The following is a 17,687-nucleotide window of genomic DNA, read 5'->3' as shown; positions in this document are numbered from 1 at the left end:
ATGGTTCCTCCTGTCCAGGCTCAGTCCCCAGCCGAGGCAGCAGAGAGCAGAGGAGGCTTTGCCAGGATCACCAGAGCTTGAAACAAGGCGGATGCAGATCCCCTCCCTGCCCCAAATTCAAGAGGAGGTGCCCAATTACCATGAGATTCATTTTTTCTCTTTCTGAAGAGAGACAGTGACGTCAATGCTTTTTCGTATTGTTTTTTGTTGTTCTTCCCCATCCAAGATGTGTCTGTAAGAGCAAACGCTGCCCAGAGCATCGGGGAAAGTGCCCTGAGCCTTTGGTCCTGCACATCTCCTGTCCCGCCGTGAGCTCTGCTCCAGAGCCTCCTACCTGAGCCCCTTCCTCTCTCTCCCTGCTGTCACTTTTGTCCCCAGTGGGTTCTTTTCCCCTCTTCACCTCTCTGCTCCTCCGGAGGTGATCCCGCTCTCTGCAAGGACACAGGCAACTGCAGCATCCACCTCCCCCTCCGTGAGCTGAGTACCGCTGGAAGGGTGGAAGAGCCAGGCTGAGCTCTTCCTTCTCTGCAGGAGCTCGTCCCCTGCACGGTCCAGCTTTAACCCCTGAAGAACGGCAGGCACCTGCCTTCTGCCCTACGCTGCCTCCAACATCGTTTATCACATTAATGGTAGGCCCACGGGAGACCAACCCACTGGGGGCATCCCTGGGCGACCTGCAATTGGAAAACAACTGTTTTTGAGCAGGCTCCTGTGTAGGGATGGGCAGTGCCTGAGCGCGATGGCCCTGCGCCAGCTCCGTGCTGCCAGATCCCTTCCCTGCCCGCGCTGCCGAAAGTGTTGACCCTTGCTCCTAAAGCTGCCGGCGCTGAGCTCTCGCCGCTTCCCCCTCCGGCTCTTTGGCCGGCTCCGCCTGGCACAGGTACAGCCTCTGAATAGAAATCAGATTTTGCTCAAAAGCATTAATTTCTTCTGGATCATGGACTGCCCAGATGGTCTCCAGTGGTAGTGAAGGGAGACCTTGAATGTGTCGCTTGAACAACGTGAAAAGCCAAAGTCAAATATCATTCCTCCCTGGGCAGTTGTGTTTGTTAGCTTGCCTGGACAGCCGGGCTGAGCGAGGCATCGCCCCGGTCCAGCGGTGCAGCTGGCACGTTGAACCCGCAGCTATAATCCCTTGCCTTTCCCCAGCGCTCATCTCTCAAGAAGCTCCAAAGTTTCCCAAACGCTGCTTTAATTCAGCCTGGCAGGGGAAGATGACCCCGTGCAACACCTCCACAGCATAACCCAGAAGTGGGGATTTTATTTCTCTCATCATCGACTCCCTGGATGATGGTCCCCTGCCAGAGACAGGTGAGGAACCCGGTATCCAGTGCCTCATTTTTGAGCTTTTCCCCTAAAAACCTTTCCTGGGCAGTGCTGCCTGCCAGAGAGCTGGCTGACTGCATTCTGCATCTGCTTATGGACCATGGGGTGCCTGTGGCAAAGTCATGCGGGGAATTGCAGGGTTGTGTTTTGTGGCTCCCTGAGGAGACCAGGGGTCTGGTTTGATGCTCTGAGATTTACCACAAGTGTGGGGAAGAGGGGGGATGCAAGCTTGGTACATTTTTAATTAAAGGCTGATAAACAGCCTCTCTGCCTGCAAAACATCAGTAGCTTGGGGGTGTAATGAGGCTGAATCTCCTCAGCACTTACCAGTGCGTTGTGTTGTGGTGTTGGTGCGTGAGTATGTTGGTGCAAGCTAGGAGCAGTTGTTTCAGTGCATCGTGATGTGCCACCAGCGGCTACAGCTGTAGGACTCTGCTCGCTGCCCTGTGAGGATGGGGATGCGGGGATGGGGATGTGGGAATGGGGATGAGGATGTGGGGCAGGGGATGAGGATGCAGGGATGGGGATGCAGGGATGGGTGATGGGGATGAGGGGATGGGGATGCAAGGATGGGGATGCGGGGATGGGGATGTGGGGATGGGGATGGGGATGCGGGGCAGGGGATGAGGATGCAGGGATGGGGATGCAGGGATGGGGATGAGGGGATGCACTGCTATGACCCTTGGGGCTGACAGAGAGGTCTGCGTCTGTCTCTGTGGCAAGTTCTGAGGAAGAAAGGCAAAGCAACACACTCAGAGCCTGCTCCTTGCAGAAGCTCTCCTCTTTGTGCCTGCCTGGAGGAGAAAGTGCCTCTGGAACCTGCCTTAACCACTGTCTGGGGCGGGGGGGAGCATCAAACACCTCGGCTGCCAAAGCGAACTTGGGGTAATGCTTTTATCCCAACTGCGAAACTCTCCTGTGCTCTCACAGCTGGAAGGGGGAAAACTACTGCAAGCCCAGTCCCAGAGCAGGCTGGCCTGGCTGGGAGAAATGGGCTCTGCTGGTGCATCGCAGGGCAGGGGGGCTGGGGGGGGGCGTGGGAGTGGGAGGAGGGTCCGTGGACTCTGAGCATCCCCTCAGGTATCGGCGGGTCCCATCCTGCGCCGGGAGGGGGCTGGGGGTCCCTGCCGGGAAAGGCAGAGAGGGGACCCGAGGAGAGGCGGTGGAAGGCAGCCCGGCCCCGGCGGCTGCACGCCCTCCTCCCCGCCGCTCCCCGGAGCCCGGCCGGGCTCCAGCCCCGCTCGGAGCCAGGAAAATCCCCGCAAAGCGATCGCAACTTTCCCACGGCCGCCAACCGCGGAGCCCGCACCCCCCGGGAAGGGGAACCGGGGACCGGGACGGGGACGGAGGGGGGGGTTGTCCCGGCCCGGTTCAGCCCGTCCCCTTCCCCGTTCCCCGCCATCCCCGCGCTCCGCCCCCCCCCCGCGGGGCCGCGGCCGGGGCCGGGCGGGGCGGGGACCCGGGGCCGGGCGGAACCCGCCGCCCCCCGCCCAGACGTCCCGGCGGCGGCGGCGGCGGCGGCGGCGACGAGCGGGGAACCGGGAACCGGCCGCTCCCGCCGCCTCCCGCCGCTCCATGGCCCCGGCCGCGGCGGAGCCCAGCGCCCGCCGCCCCCGGGGGACCGGCCCCGGCCCCGGCCCCGCTCCCGGTCCCGGCGGGAGGCTCACGGCTCGGCGGCCGCCGGTGAGTGAGGGATGGGGGGGGGACGGGGAGGGGGGACGCCCACGCGGGTACACGGACCCGGTACCGGCCGTACCCACTCGCATTAACCCCGGGCACAGCGACCCCGCAGCGGGATGCACAGCGGGCACCCCCCGGCCACGGGGCACCCCCCGACACGGGGTACCCACGGCCACGGGGCACCCCCGGACGCGAAGAGGCTCCCGCAGACACCAAGCGCACGGCAGGGACGCGAGCAGACGGACAGATGGACGCGGGCAGAGGCGCGCAGCCCTCACACGCGTGCTCGCGTGCCCACGGCGACACGCAGGCGTGCGCGGATGTGCACGCACACTCGTGTGCGAGCCCACGCACGGACACACGCACCCTCGCACGGCCAGAAACTGGGACCCGGGCAGCAGCCGGCTGTAGTATCCAAATCCCGGGAGTTTTTGCAGTTCCGAGGAGCGGTCACGCAGCTAATCCCCACGCGGGATTTGGTGTAGACACTCGAGAGAGGAGAAGTGGGTGGAAATTATCCCGGTAGCTCCTGGAGTTTGGGATCGGGAAGGTCTTTCAGCACAAGGGGCTCAGCTTTGCGGCTTGGAGTTGGGGGGGGGGGGAACGACCGCAGGCAGAGCCACGGCTCCCGTCTCGCTTCCAGGTGGGTTTTGATTCCCGTTCATGAAATCAGGGAGATGGGGGTTTTTGCAGGGTAAAGAGTAGGGGAGATGGGAGGTTTAAAACGCCGGAGGCAAGAGTAATCCCAGCTGGGAATATGGCTAGAAACTTCACTGCCTGCAGGCAGAGTGGGATGTGGGTCCCTGGGGCGGGAGGAGATGGGTTATATGTGTTTGTACCCGCTGGATAACTTGGGCCATGCCTGGGAGCAGGGAGGACTTGGCAGCCCCCCCGGAGTCCCCTCCCTCCCTCCACGCTGGCAGGGATTTTTCAAAGGAGCAGCAGGGAAGGTGCCAAATTCAGAAAGAGTTTGGTCCTAATTCCCTGGAAATCCCAGCCTACGGATTTTTTTTTTTCCCTCCTTCCTTTTCTCTTGGCCGTGAGGATTTGCAAGGTGTTTGGCCGCAGCCTGCATCCCCGGGTGCCCTGCCACCCCGAACCGCTTCCCGGAGGCAGGAATTCTCCCAGAAAATCCCCCTGAGCTCCCCACTCCTTCCCCCTCCTCCAAGCAAGCAAAAAGCTGCCATTAGAAATCCACTCTCCATTTAAATTTAGATGCCTGCATTATCTTGAATTTGAATTTATTAATTATTTGCATCTGGTTCATATCAAAAAAAGTTGAGCAATGCAGATGTCCTGATTTCGGCATCAGCTTGGAGGAGAAACATAAAATTCGCCAGCCCTTCTATTGTCTCCTTAAACAATGGCCCGTCAGAAGCAGCCGGGAATTACGATCCCCTTTGCAGGGGTCTGACATGAGTTAAGCATCCATCCAACTTGCGTGATCCGCTCGCTATGGGTGACTGCGGCTCATTTCCTAGCCGTAGAGATTAGTCTAATTAGCAGAGCAAATCTGGGTAAGGCAAGCTCTTGTAATTAGTAATCAGTTGGATGTTTCCACGCACTTTCTTTGCCTGAGGGGTAGAGAGGAGTTTAGCGGATGGCCCCATTTTGGGAGCAGGGAGGACTTTGGAGAAGTCAAGGTGAATGGAGCTGGAGCAGCTGGTGGCACTGGTGGCTCTCCTCAGTCCCAGGTGTTGCTGCATCCCATTTGCCCATCGCCACCTTCTTGCCTGGGGGAGCCCATCGAGCATGGGGTAGAAAGCGAAGAGACGGGCCCATCTGTGTCCCCAAACCACCCCAGCACCGTCTTTCCCCATAGCCTGCTGTCCTGGATCGTGTTCCAAGTGACAGTGGTGGCCCCAGCAGCTCCTGGCTGCTGTCTGGGATGTGTGACCTGAAGATGTGAAGCCGGCAAGATTCTTCTCCACAGCTTGGCCAGGCGTGGAGGTGATGTCTCCATCAGCAAGTGCTTAGTGGAGGTGGTTGTGTGTCAACATCTCATCCATCCCGTCCTTCGCTTGGGGAAACTGAGGTCTCCGCTGCTGTGGAGAGAGGAACAAAGGATGTTTAAGACTGATGAGCCATCACCTTTGGGTGACAGGCAGAGTGTAGTCATACCCGGGCTCTTCTGTGCTGCAGCAAGGGTGAAAATATATCACAAGCCTTGTTAAAACCAGGTGCGAGACCCCCCAGCCCAGGACCAGAAGGTGGTTCCTGCTGGGAAGGGGGATAATCCTTCCCACGCCGTGATAATTAGCATTACTGGGTTTATGTGGGAGCTTCTATGAGGTAACTTAATTATGATTGATTAACAGGTGTCCCCAGCCAAAGCTGAAGCTGGAGAGACGTTTTGTCACCGCATTGGGAACACGCTTGTGCTAGGGTCACGGCAGGGTGGTTTTACCCCTCGGGACCGAGCCCAGAGGAGGCTTTGCAGCTTCAGAGTGGGAGCTGCCGGTGGGTGCTGGGATGGTGACAGCATTTTCTTCTGCTGGGAGAGACCCAGAAAGATACCCGTTGGCTTTTTATTTTGTTTCCTCTCTCTGAACAACTTTAATGTGTAGCCAAGGGGGGAAATTTGAAGTGGACTGAATAAAATAGGAAAGGAGGCGGCACCACGCAGGCGAGGACGTGGGGCCTCAAATCACCCCAAGCATCCAAGATGCTGGATGCACCATGCGCCAGGACCGATGCTGCTCCTCCGCTGGCTTCGCTTTTCCTCCAGCCGGGATGGGAGGTGAGATCGGGAGCCGGCGCCTGGGTGCTGCTCCGCGCGATCCCCTCCCTGCCCCGCGCCGGGGGCGGCATTGGAGGTTAGGCTGAAAGGGAGTTATTTTTAAGCATCACGTCTCGGCGCAGACTGTCATTACCATTCCCTGTACCTTTCCCGGTGGGTGGGGAAGCCAAGGAAGGGCTCTTGCAGCACAGCTCGGCGCGTCCTCGTACCCGTAAGGTCTCGGCTGCCTGAGTTCCCCTTCCCTGCGGAGGGGGGACTTGGGGGAGCTCAGCCACCACGGGCTTTGGTGTCACGGGCTCCCTCGGGGGCTTGGACGAGGCGGAGGGGGCTGCGCTGTGCCTCGGCGCTTTGGGTGTCTCACCCATCACCGCGGCCTTTAAACACGCTGCGGGCTTTGCTGGCTGATTTGGCAACAAATTTCAAAACCGGTTTATTCCCAAAATCAGGAGAACGGGCACTTCTTGAGTGTTCATTACAGCCTAGGCTGCTCCCGGTACCAGCTCCCCCGGGGTGATGCTCTGCAGATGTGACCTGCAGAAGACCCCCAGGATGGGATCCTGGGTGCAGGATGGGATCATGCCCCGAGGATGGGCAACGCAGCCTGGAGCGGGGCAGGACAGCGATGGAAACAGTCTCCCTGGGGAGATGCCGGGTTTTAAATCCCTGCTGGCGTGGTGGAGTCTGTCCCGCACCGAAGCCCTTTCCAGGTGTGAGCCAAGTGCACTCCTGGAAAGAGAACTGGCAAGGGGGAGAAACCTGCAAGGGGAAGGCAGCTGCCCTCAGCGCTGCCTGCACTTGGCCCTTTTCCACTCGGTGTTTTTGCAGCTCTCCAGCACATCACCAAGCTGGCTGGCCGCTGGCTGGTATCTCCTGTGGCACAGCACTGGGGTGGCATTGCCCGGCACCGGCGCAGCCCCTCATCCCTCGGCCGGAGGGAAATTTTGAGGCCAAATCTGCTTTTTGATAGCCTGTGGCACGCTGCAAATTCAAGCTGGCAGCACGATCGTGGCAGGGGCAGAGCATCCCCGGGGCACTCAAGGGATGCAGGGATCCACCTGCAAGAGAGACCCTTCCCGAATTCCGCTTTACCCCCAGTCCAGCTCCGCTGTTGTCGGATGCGTTGGGATTTAGTGTCAAATTTTAGGAGAGTCTGTCTGCGAAGGCGGCGGGAGAGGATTTAGGGGGGGGGGGTGGAGCCAGCAATATGCCTTCGTGATGGGGGGGATTAGAGAAATATTTGGGTTTATTTTAATGCCAGGCTTATTGCGGGGATTGGAAGCTTAACTCCGAACCTGGCAGCAGAGCAGCCCTCATCTCACTCGATAACGCTAACAGCATTTACATTTCTATACTGTCATTCCTCCCCACCGGGAATCAAAACCTCAAAACTGGAGGCGTCGGGTCCCACGGCTGCCTCCGGGCTGGAGGGAGGTGGCTGGGAGCCCTGGGCCACCGCCTGTCCCTGCCAAGGGACCGGGCTGTCCCCCTGCCCCGGCAGCACCCACGGGACCCCCGGCCCTGCCCTCCAGCTGAGCTGTGTCTAGTGCCGCTGCTCCAACGTTGAATTAATCCATTCGCGTGAGTGTCGGCGTCTGCGAGTTGCAGAATTGGATGGCAATGCTGGGGTTTATTTTTTTTTTTTTTTTTTATATATTTTTTTAAAGAGCTTATATAACCTTGGGGATTCTATTAATAAAAATAATGGTTTTGAACTCTGGGAACAACCAGCCCCGGCAATGAGCAATTAAATGCTCCAACTTCAGAAAGCAGGCAGCTATCGGGCGGCGGGGAGATAAGGGGAGAGGCGCTCGGGGCAGGAATAGTGGCAGGGGGCTGGGGAGCGGGCAAAGAGGATTCCCTGCCTGGAGGCAGATTGCTGGCATCTGCCTGTCCCTCCTGCCCTGTATCTCCATCCCTGTTCCCCGGGGAAAGGGAGAAGAGGGGAGAATGGGGTCTGGACCCCGTGGATGTGGGGTGGATGGGCACCCTCTGGTCCTGCTGCACCCATTTTTAAACATCCCAGCTCCCACAGTTTAACACCGGGTCACATCCAGCACAAAAACGCGGGAACAGCAGCCCGGCACGGCCGAGGGGAACATCCCCTGGACCCACCCCAACGCCCTCGGTGGGACCCCGGGGGGATGCTCGTGGTCCCCACGGGCGCTGGCTTTGGCTCCGTGGGGGCTCGGGTGGGCTAAAGGGGATAATGGCAGAATTGGGTTTAAAGAGGCACAACTGAGGCTCTGGGCCAAAAATCAGAGGTGGCTGGTGTGTGTGTTCAGTGTGATTTTGGGGGCCATGAGCCCCAGGGGGTTGACATTTCTCCCCCTCAGCCGGTAACAAAGAGCCTTTGCTCCGCTCTTGCGGTTTAGTGAGGGGGGTCTTACTTTTTTAATCCCTGCAAGGCATTTAAAGGGTTTGATATAAAATTAAGAGAGGTTGAATCTAAGATGGTAATTAGAGAAAGCTGGGACATAACCTAAATCAGGGCATTTGGAAGCAAAAAAAACCCACAGTCTTTGGGATGCGTTTGAGTTGTTTCCCTTTAATACCAAAATATTTAAAAACTCATTTTTCCATTCAGGGTGAACATTGCATTGGGTTTATTGTGTTTCTCCCTTTGCAATGCAGGATTATCAGCTTGTTTCACAGAAAGGTTTAACACCCCACTCAGCAGTGGGCTGTGGGTTTGGGTTGTTTTGTTTGGGACTTTCTTTATTTTTTTTCCTTTAAATCTCCCTTATTCAAATTGTCACAGCTTGACAGCCTTGTGCCAGGAACACGCTGTCATCCTGAAACTCATATCTTTAATTCCTTCCCTCTGATGCTAATAACACCTTAAGATGATTAAGACTGGGGAAGAAAAAAACTTAGTATCTTATTTTTCTGCCATCGGTGATGCTGGTTGCTGGCTCTCAGTGCTTCATTCATCTCGGGGAGTAAAATTAGAGCGGTCACCGTCCTCCTACCAGGGTGTTTCTCCATGGTTTTCGTCTCTGGCTTTTAATTGCCGAATATCGATGCCGCCGTGCTATCCGAACGCTTTCCTTTTGCAATTTAAGATGCAGCATCCCTTGGCTGGGGGCCACCCTCCAGCGCTCCCCGCTCACGCCGGTGGCACATCCCTGGGCCCCGTTTGGGAACAGCCCGGGCAGCGTTCCCGCGCCAGCCTCCGGCAGCACCGGCAGTGCCAGGAGACGCCGGCGAGGGCACGGACACGCCGTCCTGCCCGGGCTGCACAGCCACAGCCCACGTCACCAACCATTGCTGGGCACACAGCAGCAAGTAGCTGGGCTGCAAGGACACAGATTCCTGTCAACATGAGGTTATTTGTTTTTTTTAAAGATGTTTTCGATCTGGGACGTGTTCAGGGCGTGTTTTAGCTTCCCCGTATCACGGGGCACCGCTTACCCTGTGCACGACGGTGCCAGCCCAGCTGACGCTTCCCTGCCAGGCTCGTCACCGGCTGGTTTTGGCAGCAACTTCGACACCTTCTTGCTCATCTAGGAAACAAGGTACTGGATAAAATGAAATACGGTGCGCTCTGGAAGGCCCCATAAATCCCTGGACGTGGAGCTTTATCTTGGTGTGTGCGAGGGCAGGACCCCATGGATGCACTGAGGGGGTCGGCTTCCCCCATGAAGCAGGAGACAGCAGCAGATTGGGAAAAACGCCTCTTTCAGCTTAAATCCTGCGTGGGTGCTGAGTTGGTGGGTCCTGCAGTCTGACGAGCAGCTCGAGGATGATGGGGTGTTGGTTTAGGTTTTTAGGTCGTGTTTGGATAGCGAGCGGAGCAAACCGGGGAGCTGCGTCGCTTGCAGGGCCCCGTGCAGTGCGGCTTTGTCAGAGCTTTGCTTTGGGTTTTCACGTGCAGCCGTGCCTCAGTTTCCCCAGCGGGCAAATAAACGGCCCGTTCCCTCACTGCTGTCAAGCCGAGCTGGCTGGTGGCACCCCTTTGGAGGTGTAGCGGGACTTGTTGACGCAGGACAGGTCATTTGGGCCCCTGATGCCAGCGATGTCTCTGTGCCGGTGCAGCATGTGGTGCAGTGGGGTCCCGGCTATCCTCACTGCCCTGCCCTGTCCCAGTTTAGGGATATGAGTTTTGAAGCTTTGGCAGCGCGGTTGGAGGGAGCTTCGTAGCCCTTCCACTGCTCTCGAGCAGAGAGAGAGAAGTAACTAGAGGAAAGCAGGCAGGCGAGGGAGGAGACCAAAGCTGCTGGTCCCTGACGTGGTGCAGCCTGTGGGCTCGGTGTCCCCTGTGCTCCCGGCATCCCCATGCTTCCCGTGTTCCTGGCATCCCCGTGTTCCTGGTGTTCCTATGCCCCCCATGCTCCTGGCGTCCCCCTGCTCCCAGGGTCCCCGTGCTGCCGGCACCCTCCTGCTCCCAGTGTCCCTGTGGTCCCCGTGTTCCCAGCATCCTCATGCTCCCAGTGTCCCTGTGGTCCCCACGCTCGTGGCGTCCCCATGCTCCCAGCATCCCGGGCACGTGGACCCCCAGCGATGCCTCTTCACCTTTTTCTCCTCCCTACCCCACAGGAAGGGTGGCCGAGCCGGAGACGATGACTGCCGAGAGCGCTGAAACCAACGGACCCATGCGGGAGCCGGAGGGGGGCACGACTAAGCCGCCGGTGCCCCCCGCTCCGCCACGGCGCCGGGGACGCAGGCTGCGGCGCAAGTCACCGCCGGAGGTCCCGGTGAAAGGGCAGCTCCGCATGCGCTCGCCGTCGGGAGCCTTCGTCATGGTGGGCATCTCAGTGGTCCTGGTGGGCATGACCATTGCCGTGGTGGGCTACTGGCCCCATCGGGGACCCGGGGGCACGGGGGCCGGTGCCAGGAATGGCAGCATCGCGGGGGACATGAGGAGGGAGGTGGCTGCCGGGCGCCACGTGCCCCACAGCGAGAAGCTCAAGCTGATCGGCCCCGTCATCATGGGCATCGGGCTCTTCATCTTCATCTGCGCCAACACCATGCTGTACGAGAACAGGGACATGGAGACCCGCAGGCTGATGCAGAAGGGGCTCTACTCCATGGCGGCGGGTCTCCCCGAGGGGACCGGCCCCGAGGACGGGCGCTGCCGGCGCGGGGACGGCCAGCCCGTCCCCAAGGCCAACGCTGAGTGCGTGGAGGGCTGCTACCAGGTGGATCTCTCCTGCCAGCCCTGCCCCGGCCCCTGCAGCAAGTGGTCCGACTGCTACGGCCCCAACAGGCTCCAGACCACAGCCGAGTTCCTCCAGCACCCGGCAGCATCGCCCGCCGCCTCCCTCCTCAGCCTCCGCTCCGGCGCCTCCGCCGAGGCCAACCTCAGCCTCTCCTGCCGCACCGGAGCAGAGTCCCTCCTCTCCTCGGCCGTCGGCGCCTTGGCGTTGCCCGTCATCAAGCTCAACAACCGCTTGCTGGACGCGGCGGCGCGGGGGGCCAGCGAGAGGGCCGAGGCGGGACCTGCCGAGCCCCCCTCCGAAGCACCACGGCTCTCCAGGGCTCCGCTCTCTGGCAGCATCGCATCCCGCAGCCAGGACCGTGGTGGTGGTGATGGTGGTGGTGGTGGTGGTGGTGGCCACATCGTCATCAACATGGATGGCAGCTGCCCCGGCACGGAGCCGGCGGCGGCAGAGCTCAGCCCCGATGCGCAGCTCCACACGCCGGGACACTCCAAGTCCCTGGACCTCGGCCAGCCGGGGATGCTGCTGGTGGCCCCCATCAAGGACCGTAAGAACCGGAGCTGGCCCCGGCTGGACCACGTCAGCCTGGTGGGTTATGCCAAACTGGAAAGTACTGGCGAGTCCTCGGACCGGCTGCTGGAGCCCAGTGAGCCCCCGAGCCGGGGCGAGCTCCGACCCAGCTCCTGGGTGGTGGGGATGGAGCGAGGCGTGCGGGTCTGACATCCCCAGTGCCCTCGGGGACCGTGACGTCGCAGTCCCTCATCCTGGCCCCCGGCACCCACCAGCAACCCCAAACCCCCGTGTCCAGGAGGTGTTCAGGGACAGTGTTTTTAAGCGGATGCCAAGAGGGAGGTCCTGACCCGCTGCTCCTGGGGGAGGACTAGCCTGGGGTGGGATGTCCTCTCCTGGCTGCCTCTCAACAGCTTCCCGGTGGATGCCCTTGGCCTTACAAGCCCTTCTCCCGGTGGCTTTTCCAGAGGAGCCCTCGCTTTGAGACCCAACACAAACCGCGGGATGGGGACACAGGGCGGGCGAAGCCCCACCAGCCCCCGCAGCACTTTATTTCAGCGGGGTTGGGATGGGGGGATGTTTTGGGGGGTTGGTGTCCCCTTGCCCACTCTCAACCCACCGGAAAATTTGCTTGACCAGAGCACGTAAGCCCGACGGGGCTATTAAATATTATCTTGATGCCATGCGGTCCCGCCTCGCCTCGTTGTCTTCCCTGCAAGATGCTGAGCTGGAGAGAGTAAGGATGCTCTACAGCTACTGAATATTTGCAGGATAAGGTGATGAGCTCAAGGTTCGGGGCTTTTTTTTTTTGCAGAGTAGGGATGTAAAAGGTGCCCAGGAGAGCTGCAGGCAGAGAGCGAGATGCTGCTGCCCACCCTCCTGCCATTCAGGCAGCTGCGAAATTAAAACAGAGTCGCTGGGGTGCAGCGGTTCCCAAAGCCCGTCTGCGGGTCGGGGTTTATTTGTGCTGTTTTCTGGTGGGGTGAAGGATGCGGGTAGTGGGAGGAGGGATGCGATGGGGCAGAGAGGTAGGGGTGCGTGTTGGCGCTAGTTTTGCCGGGCCCTGTTGGGTGCCATCGTGTTATTCGGTGCCCTTTGGATGCAGAACAGGAGCTGCGTGGGATGAGGCCAGAGAGCCAGTCTTGGCACTGGGGTGGTGTGATCCCCAGGGAGAAGGTAGCACAGAAACAAAACCCTCGAAAAACCTCTCATCATAGCAGAAAAATGCAGTAGGAAAATGTGGATAAAACGAAAAATGAAGTAGAGAAACAGGATTCACTGTGTTGGGTGACGCTGCACCGTGGGATGCAGCTCGCATCCCATCTCGGGAGACGGCTCCGGGCTCAGCAGCCTGCAGAAGGGAAGCATCAGCTGCCCGTTTTCTTGCAAACAAGCAATGGTTGCTCTGTCATTTCTTTCCTGATCGTTTCCCAGGGCCTTTGCCATGTTTGCCCCTGGGGAAGGTGTGGGCTGGTCACTGCTTTGGTGCTCAGCCCCGATTCCTGTTGTTTCCCCCTGGCATGTGGCTGCGGTGTCCCTCCCGATGTCCCCCGTGGGTGAAGCCCACCCAGGAGGGCTTGTGGGGATGGGGACAGGGGTGAGGAGCTGTCAGGTCCCACCAGCCATGGCATGGCCATGGGGCAGCAATGGTGGAGCCTGGTTAAAATAAAAAGGAACTGGAGGAATATCTTTCACCTTTGTATTTTTAAGGCAGGGGCTGCAGTGTCCCAGCTGTGCCACCAGCTCATATGAATGCCGGGACAAACCCCCGCTGGGGTGTCCTCCCTCGACCCTGGGAGGCACGATGCTGGGGTTTGACCCAGTCCTTCTCCCTGCCCCCAAAAAAACCCCTTTTTTAACACGGAGTCCATCTCTGGCTGCCGGCGGGTGCTGAGCCTCGGGTGGCTGCCAAGGACACCGAGGTGGGAGCATCCCCATGGCAGGGTACTACTTGGGCAGATGGCTGCATCTTTCCAAAGCATTTTTTTTGCTCTTTGCCTGTTTCTTTTCCCCCATCTCCGGGGAGATGTCGCCTATCAAAAAGCAGAGAAGGAGTTTTTTGTAGCAGCAGCATTGCCTTTTCTAAGCGTCTGGCACCAGCATCTTGCCCAGGTACCCAAGAACCACGCCTGATCCTGCCCTCCTCATCAATCCAGAAGTAAATGGTGCCCTTTATGCTCTGATCGCTGCCCTGTTCCTGTTCTCCAGCCAGAAACACCCCGTCCATCCGCAGCAGCTGTGTCTGCCGGTGCTGGGGGCCCAGCCCAGCCCATCCCGCTCCCCCCAGTTCTGGGGCAGGAGGAGCCCCGGGATGCCGGGGGCTGTTGAAGGATGGATCGGAGCGAAGGGGCGAGGACTGCTCTGCTCTCCGGCAACTCAGGAGGCTTCAAAATGCAATGCTGCGGCTTAGATGGGATCTCTGCCTTTTGCCTTCCCAAGACCAGAGCCCACCATGGTGCATGTAAATGACTGAAATATGTTTTATCTGTATGAAATGGTTTGGGTTTTTTTATTCCTGTCTCTGCTTCTCTCTCTCTCTGGTCTGAACTGACCATGGAGCCTTGGACCTTGCAAACCTCAGGGGCGACATCCTTCTCCAGACCAAAACATCCCTGCAGAATGGCTTGGAAACTGCCTTTTCTGGCAAAAATATATTCCCAGCACAAGCGTTCCTAGCAGCTCAGAGACTGACGTCCCCCTGGCCCGGGGCTGGGGCTGGGCAGAGGGGAACCATCCCCAGCCAGGGGCTTTTATCACCCATTTTTGTCACCCCATGGGGTTGGGGACGGGACAGGGCTGCAGGAGCCGGGGAGGGTTGTGCTGGTGATGCTGTTGTCTCTCTCCTGACTTTCATCGCCTTCCACACCACCCTGCATTACCAGTGGCGCTTGGCACTGGAGCTGGGAAATGGTAGTTAAAGCCTGCAAGAAACAAAACCGCTCTGCACTCATTTTAGAAGAGTCAGGGTTTCCACAATTTTTTTTTCCCTTTGGAAACTCGGCATGTTTTGTTTCAATTTTTAGTATTATTTTTTCATTTTAATTTCTATTTTGCCTTTCAAACAGGAGTGGTAGCAGCTTTGTGCCCTATTGCCCAGAGTAGATCTGGCCCCATCTCCACCTTCCCCCATGCTGCTCTACCTGGTCCCAGCCTGCCCCATGCGAGACCCCCCGGCTGCGGGGCTGCTGAACCGCCCTTTTCCCAAAAAGCAACCCCTAAGCTACCCTTACACCCCTGCAGTGGTTTTTTTCTTTTTTTTTTTTCCTGCTTTACAAGAAAAGGCTGTCTCTGTTTCTGATACAAACTCTCCCCAAGAAGTTGGGTACCAGCATCCCCCTTTGCTGGGAAGCAGAGATGGGGCCAACGGCTGCGGTTTGGGAGGCAGTAGCATCGCTGAGGTCTCGCTGGGAGCGATACCAACCCACAGCTCAGCTATTTATTTGGATGCTTAATCTCAAAATTATTTAGGCACTGGTTCAATGCAATAAACAGCAACAACAAAAAGTCACCGGCGGGGTCTGCCCTGAAGCAGCATCCCAGGGGACGTGCCAGGAGGTTGTTTTTAGCTGAAAATAACTTTTCATTCGGGCTTAACCAGCTGCAGCCAGAGCTAATGCCGGGCCCTGGGCCACACTTCAGAAACCGGCAGCAAGAAATTGGAGCCTGAAACGGCATGAGGAGCTGCACCAGGAGCTGCTTCAGGGCTGGGGGCTTTTGTTTTAATTTTCCCCCTTCATTTTCTGGCTGGGACTCAGCCTGACCTCGGGAAGCGGCTGCAACCCAACGTGGCAAATGATGGGGGACGAGAGGGGAACCTGCCTGCAACATCTCCTACCTGGACCACGTACCTACTCCAGCATCCTCCTCCTCCCCCAGCATCCTCCTGCCCAACTCAGCAGCATCCTCCGAGGGAGAATTTCTGAGCCATGTAGGGATTATTTCAAAATGCAAAGCTGCTTTATTAATTAGTCTGGTGGGGTGAGAAGACCCATGCTCTCTCTGGGGAGTGCATCATCTGCACATCCCTCATCTGCAACTCTGCCTGTGGACACGGTTTCAAGAGTGTTTGTGAGATTTTAACATCCATCCATTTCAGTGGATGGATGCTGTGGATGCTCTCACTCCCACACTGTCCTGGCAGCATGCTGGGAATAACACTGGGCAGGAATGGATCTGGGTTAAAGACAAAAACTTAAAAATAAAGCAAAAAAAAAATCCACCCTGGATCCCTCCGTTGACCCCACTTGGCTGCAGAGCTGTGAAGTTAAACCACCCTGGAAGCATTGGAGATCTCACGCCGTGCAGCTTGTGAAGGGCGATGCTGGACGGTATCTTATCCTGCCCAGGAACCAGCTTTATAAACTACAGATTAAATATCCAGCCCTTATCATCACCCACTGGCGTATCCCCACCTCAGGAGGTGCCTGCTGCAGGAGGAGATTCCGACCAAGAGAAGGGGGATTTCACCAAAAACACCAGCAAAAGAAAATAGTGGGGTTGTCCCCAGTGCTGACCATCCAGGCTGACCAGGACTGACCACGGGGTGTCCCTTGGGCTAATTGCAATTACCCCCGCCCCACCAAGGGACCTCTAGGCTGGCGCACGGCTATGGGACAGTTTGGGCCAGAAATGGACAAAATATGGAAAATGGGTTGGGGGAAACCACTGCTGTAGGCTGTGTGTGGGAAAGATGCCCCAGGGAAGGTGCAGACCCCACAAAAGGTTGTGAGAGGGTCTCCCATGCCCAGGGCCACCCCAGTCAGGGCTGGTGGGGCTCCAGGTTCGCTGCTGGGACACCTCCATCCCCAGGGGAAGGGGTGGAGGGGAGGTGGGGGGGTAATAACAGCTCTTCAACCATCTCTTTAATGGGGCATCTGCATGGAGCTGGAGCCAAGGACTGTGCAGCTCAGACGGGGCAGGGTCAGAGCCGGCCCAAGAAACGTCCCCCAAAGGGGCAAAAAGGGGGAGACAGAGAGAGAAGGGCTGGAGCAGCCATGCCAAAAAGCAGCAGATCCCAATCATAAAGGATCCAGACCCAAATCCCCGAGCACAGAGAGCTACGGCCACGCTCAACCAGATCAGCCGCAGCTGGGGCACGATTGCTCCCACCCCACACCTGATGCTGCTCAGCCCACCCGGTCCCACTAAGCTGCAGGGTTTGCAGCCCTTCCTCCTTCTCCTCCTTCTTCCTCCTCCTCTCCCCACAGCAAGGGAGGTCATTGCCATGAGTCTGCTTGGCCGGTAAGTCCTTCCTTAAGATTTAAAGTCTGTGTGAAGGAAAGCACTCTGCTAGCGGCCACGCACTTGTAGTACAGCCAGGGAATGCAAATGTTGGTGCATTATTTAGGGTGAGTGCTCTCTGCTATAAATCTCCTTCCCAAGGCACTGGGAGGATGAAGTGTCGGGGTTTTCTGTGCTGGGGCCGAGGCTGGGGCCATTGCAATGCGTGAGGAGCGATAGTGCGGCACTTTGCACCTTATGTTTAAAGCTGAGGACCCCTAAGTGGGGGTGATGGCATGTAGATGTGCTCCCCGGTGCTATAAAGCCTTGTGACCTTTTGGCGAGGTATAAAGGGTGCTGCTTTTGGATGCTTTATTTTAAAAAAAGGAAATAAGTGTGATGCCAAGTGCCTCTCTGCGTTAATGAGCCAGCACTGAGTCAAAGGCGTCTGTCTTAGTGCTTCCCGGCACCTAAAGGAGCCAGGACGGGGCTGGAGCTGGGGTGGGGTGGGTTTTGCTTCATTTATTTTTTTCACCTTACTTTTTGGTTCTTGTGGGTTTGGGGGTGTCCTGCACAGGCTCGCTGGCACCCCAGGCTCTGCACCTTTCTCCTGCTGCAGAAACGGGCTGAGCAATGTGGGGCTGATCCCCCCGGGACTGGTCCTGGGTGGGATGGGGTGAGCCGAGCTCCAAAGCCAGAGTCCCCCATCAGCCTTTATCAGCATCCGAGCGACATGCGCTGTCCTGACAGCTGAGCACTGGAGCGTGGCCGGAGCTGGAGCCCAAATCTCCGGGCATTTGGCTCGGCATGCCCACGCTGGGGGCAAACCGGGGGAAGGAAAGGATGTGTGGACAACGTGGTGTGTCTGGTATGCAAGGGGTTAACTGGAGCTTGGGGCATTTAAGGGCTGGGAATTTGGGCTTTGGGAATTCATTCCTACCCCAGGGAAACTGTCTCATCTGGAGAAGCTTGGTAGGATGTGTGTGTTGGGGGCAGCAGGGGAAAGCTCGTGCCTTGAAGTTTTACTGCTATGGAGGCAGAGCAGCGTGCAG

General features: G+C 58.1%; 1 protein-coding gene across 6 annotated transcripts; it reads left to right on the top strand.

Annotated features, from left to right (window-relative positions):
* Positions 1–651: 651 nt before the first annotated feature.
* Positions 652–16,973, top strand: TMEM200B (transmembrane protein 200B). Of its 6 annotated transcripts, none has more exons than XM_030039063.2 (2): positions 652–1,311; positions 10,283–16,973. In XM_030039063.2, exon 2 carries the CDS (start codon positions 10,306–10,308, stop codon positions 11,623–11,625), a length of 1,320 nt encoding a protein of 439 aa, XP_029894923.1. In that variant the 5' UTR covers positions 652–1,311; positions 10,283–10,305; the 3' UTR covers positions 11,626–16,973. The 6 variants fall into 6 exon arrangements, with proteins under 6 accessions (XP_029894923.1, XP_029894921.1, XP_029894920.1 ...); XM_030039061.2 differs by lacking the exon at positions 652–1,311 and adding an exon at positions 1,663–1,772; XM_030039060.2 differs by lacking the exon at positions 652–1,311 and adding an exon at positions 2,928–3,009.
* The last annotated feature ends 714 nt before the right edge of the window (positions 16,974–17,687 follow it).

The sequence above is a fragment of the Aquila chrysaetos genome, chromosome 16 (assembly GCF_900496995.4).
Source record: "Aquila chrysaetos chrysaetos chromosome 16, bAquChr1.4, whole genome shotgun sequence".
NCBI classification, from domain to species: domain Eukaryota; kingdom Metazoa; phylum Chordata; class Aves; order Accipitriformes; family Accipitridae; genus Aquila; species Aquila chrysaetos.
The sequence above is the reverse complement of the archived record's forward strand: the minus strand, read 5'-3'. Positions and strand labels throughout refer to the sequence as shown.

What these genes read in the sequence shown, in the direction of transcription:
- TMEM200B (XM_030039059.2), top strand. Translation starts at nt 5,686, where the DNA reads ATGCGCCAGGACCGATGCTGCTCCTCCGCTGGCTTCGCTTTTCCTCCA. An exon ending in TCCTCCAGCCGGGATGGGAG is followed by an intron (nt 5,747 to 10,282) that starts GTGAGATCGGGA and finishes CCTACCCCACAG; the next exon opens with GAAGGGTGGCCGAGCCGGAG.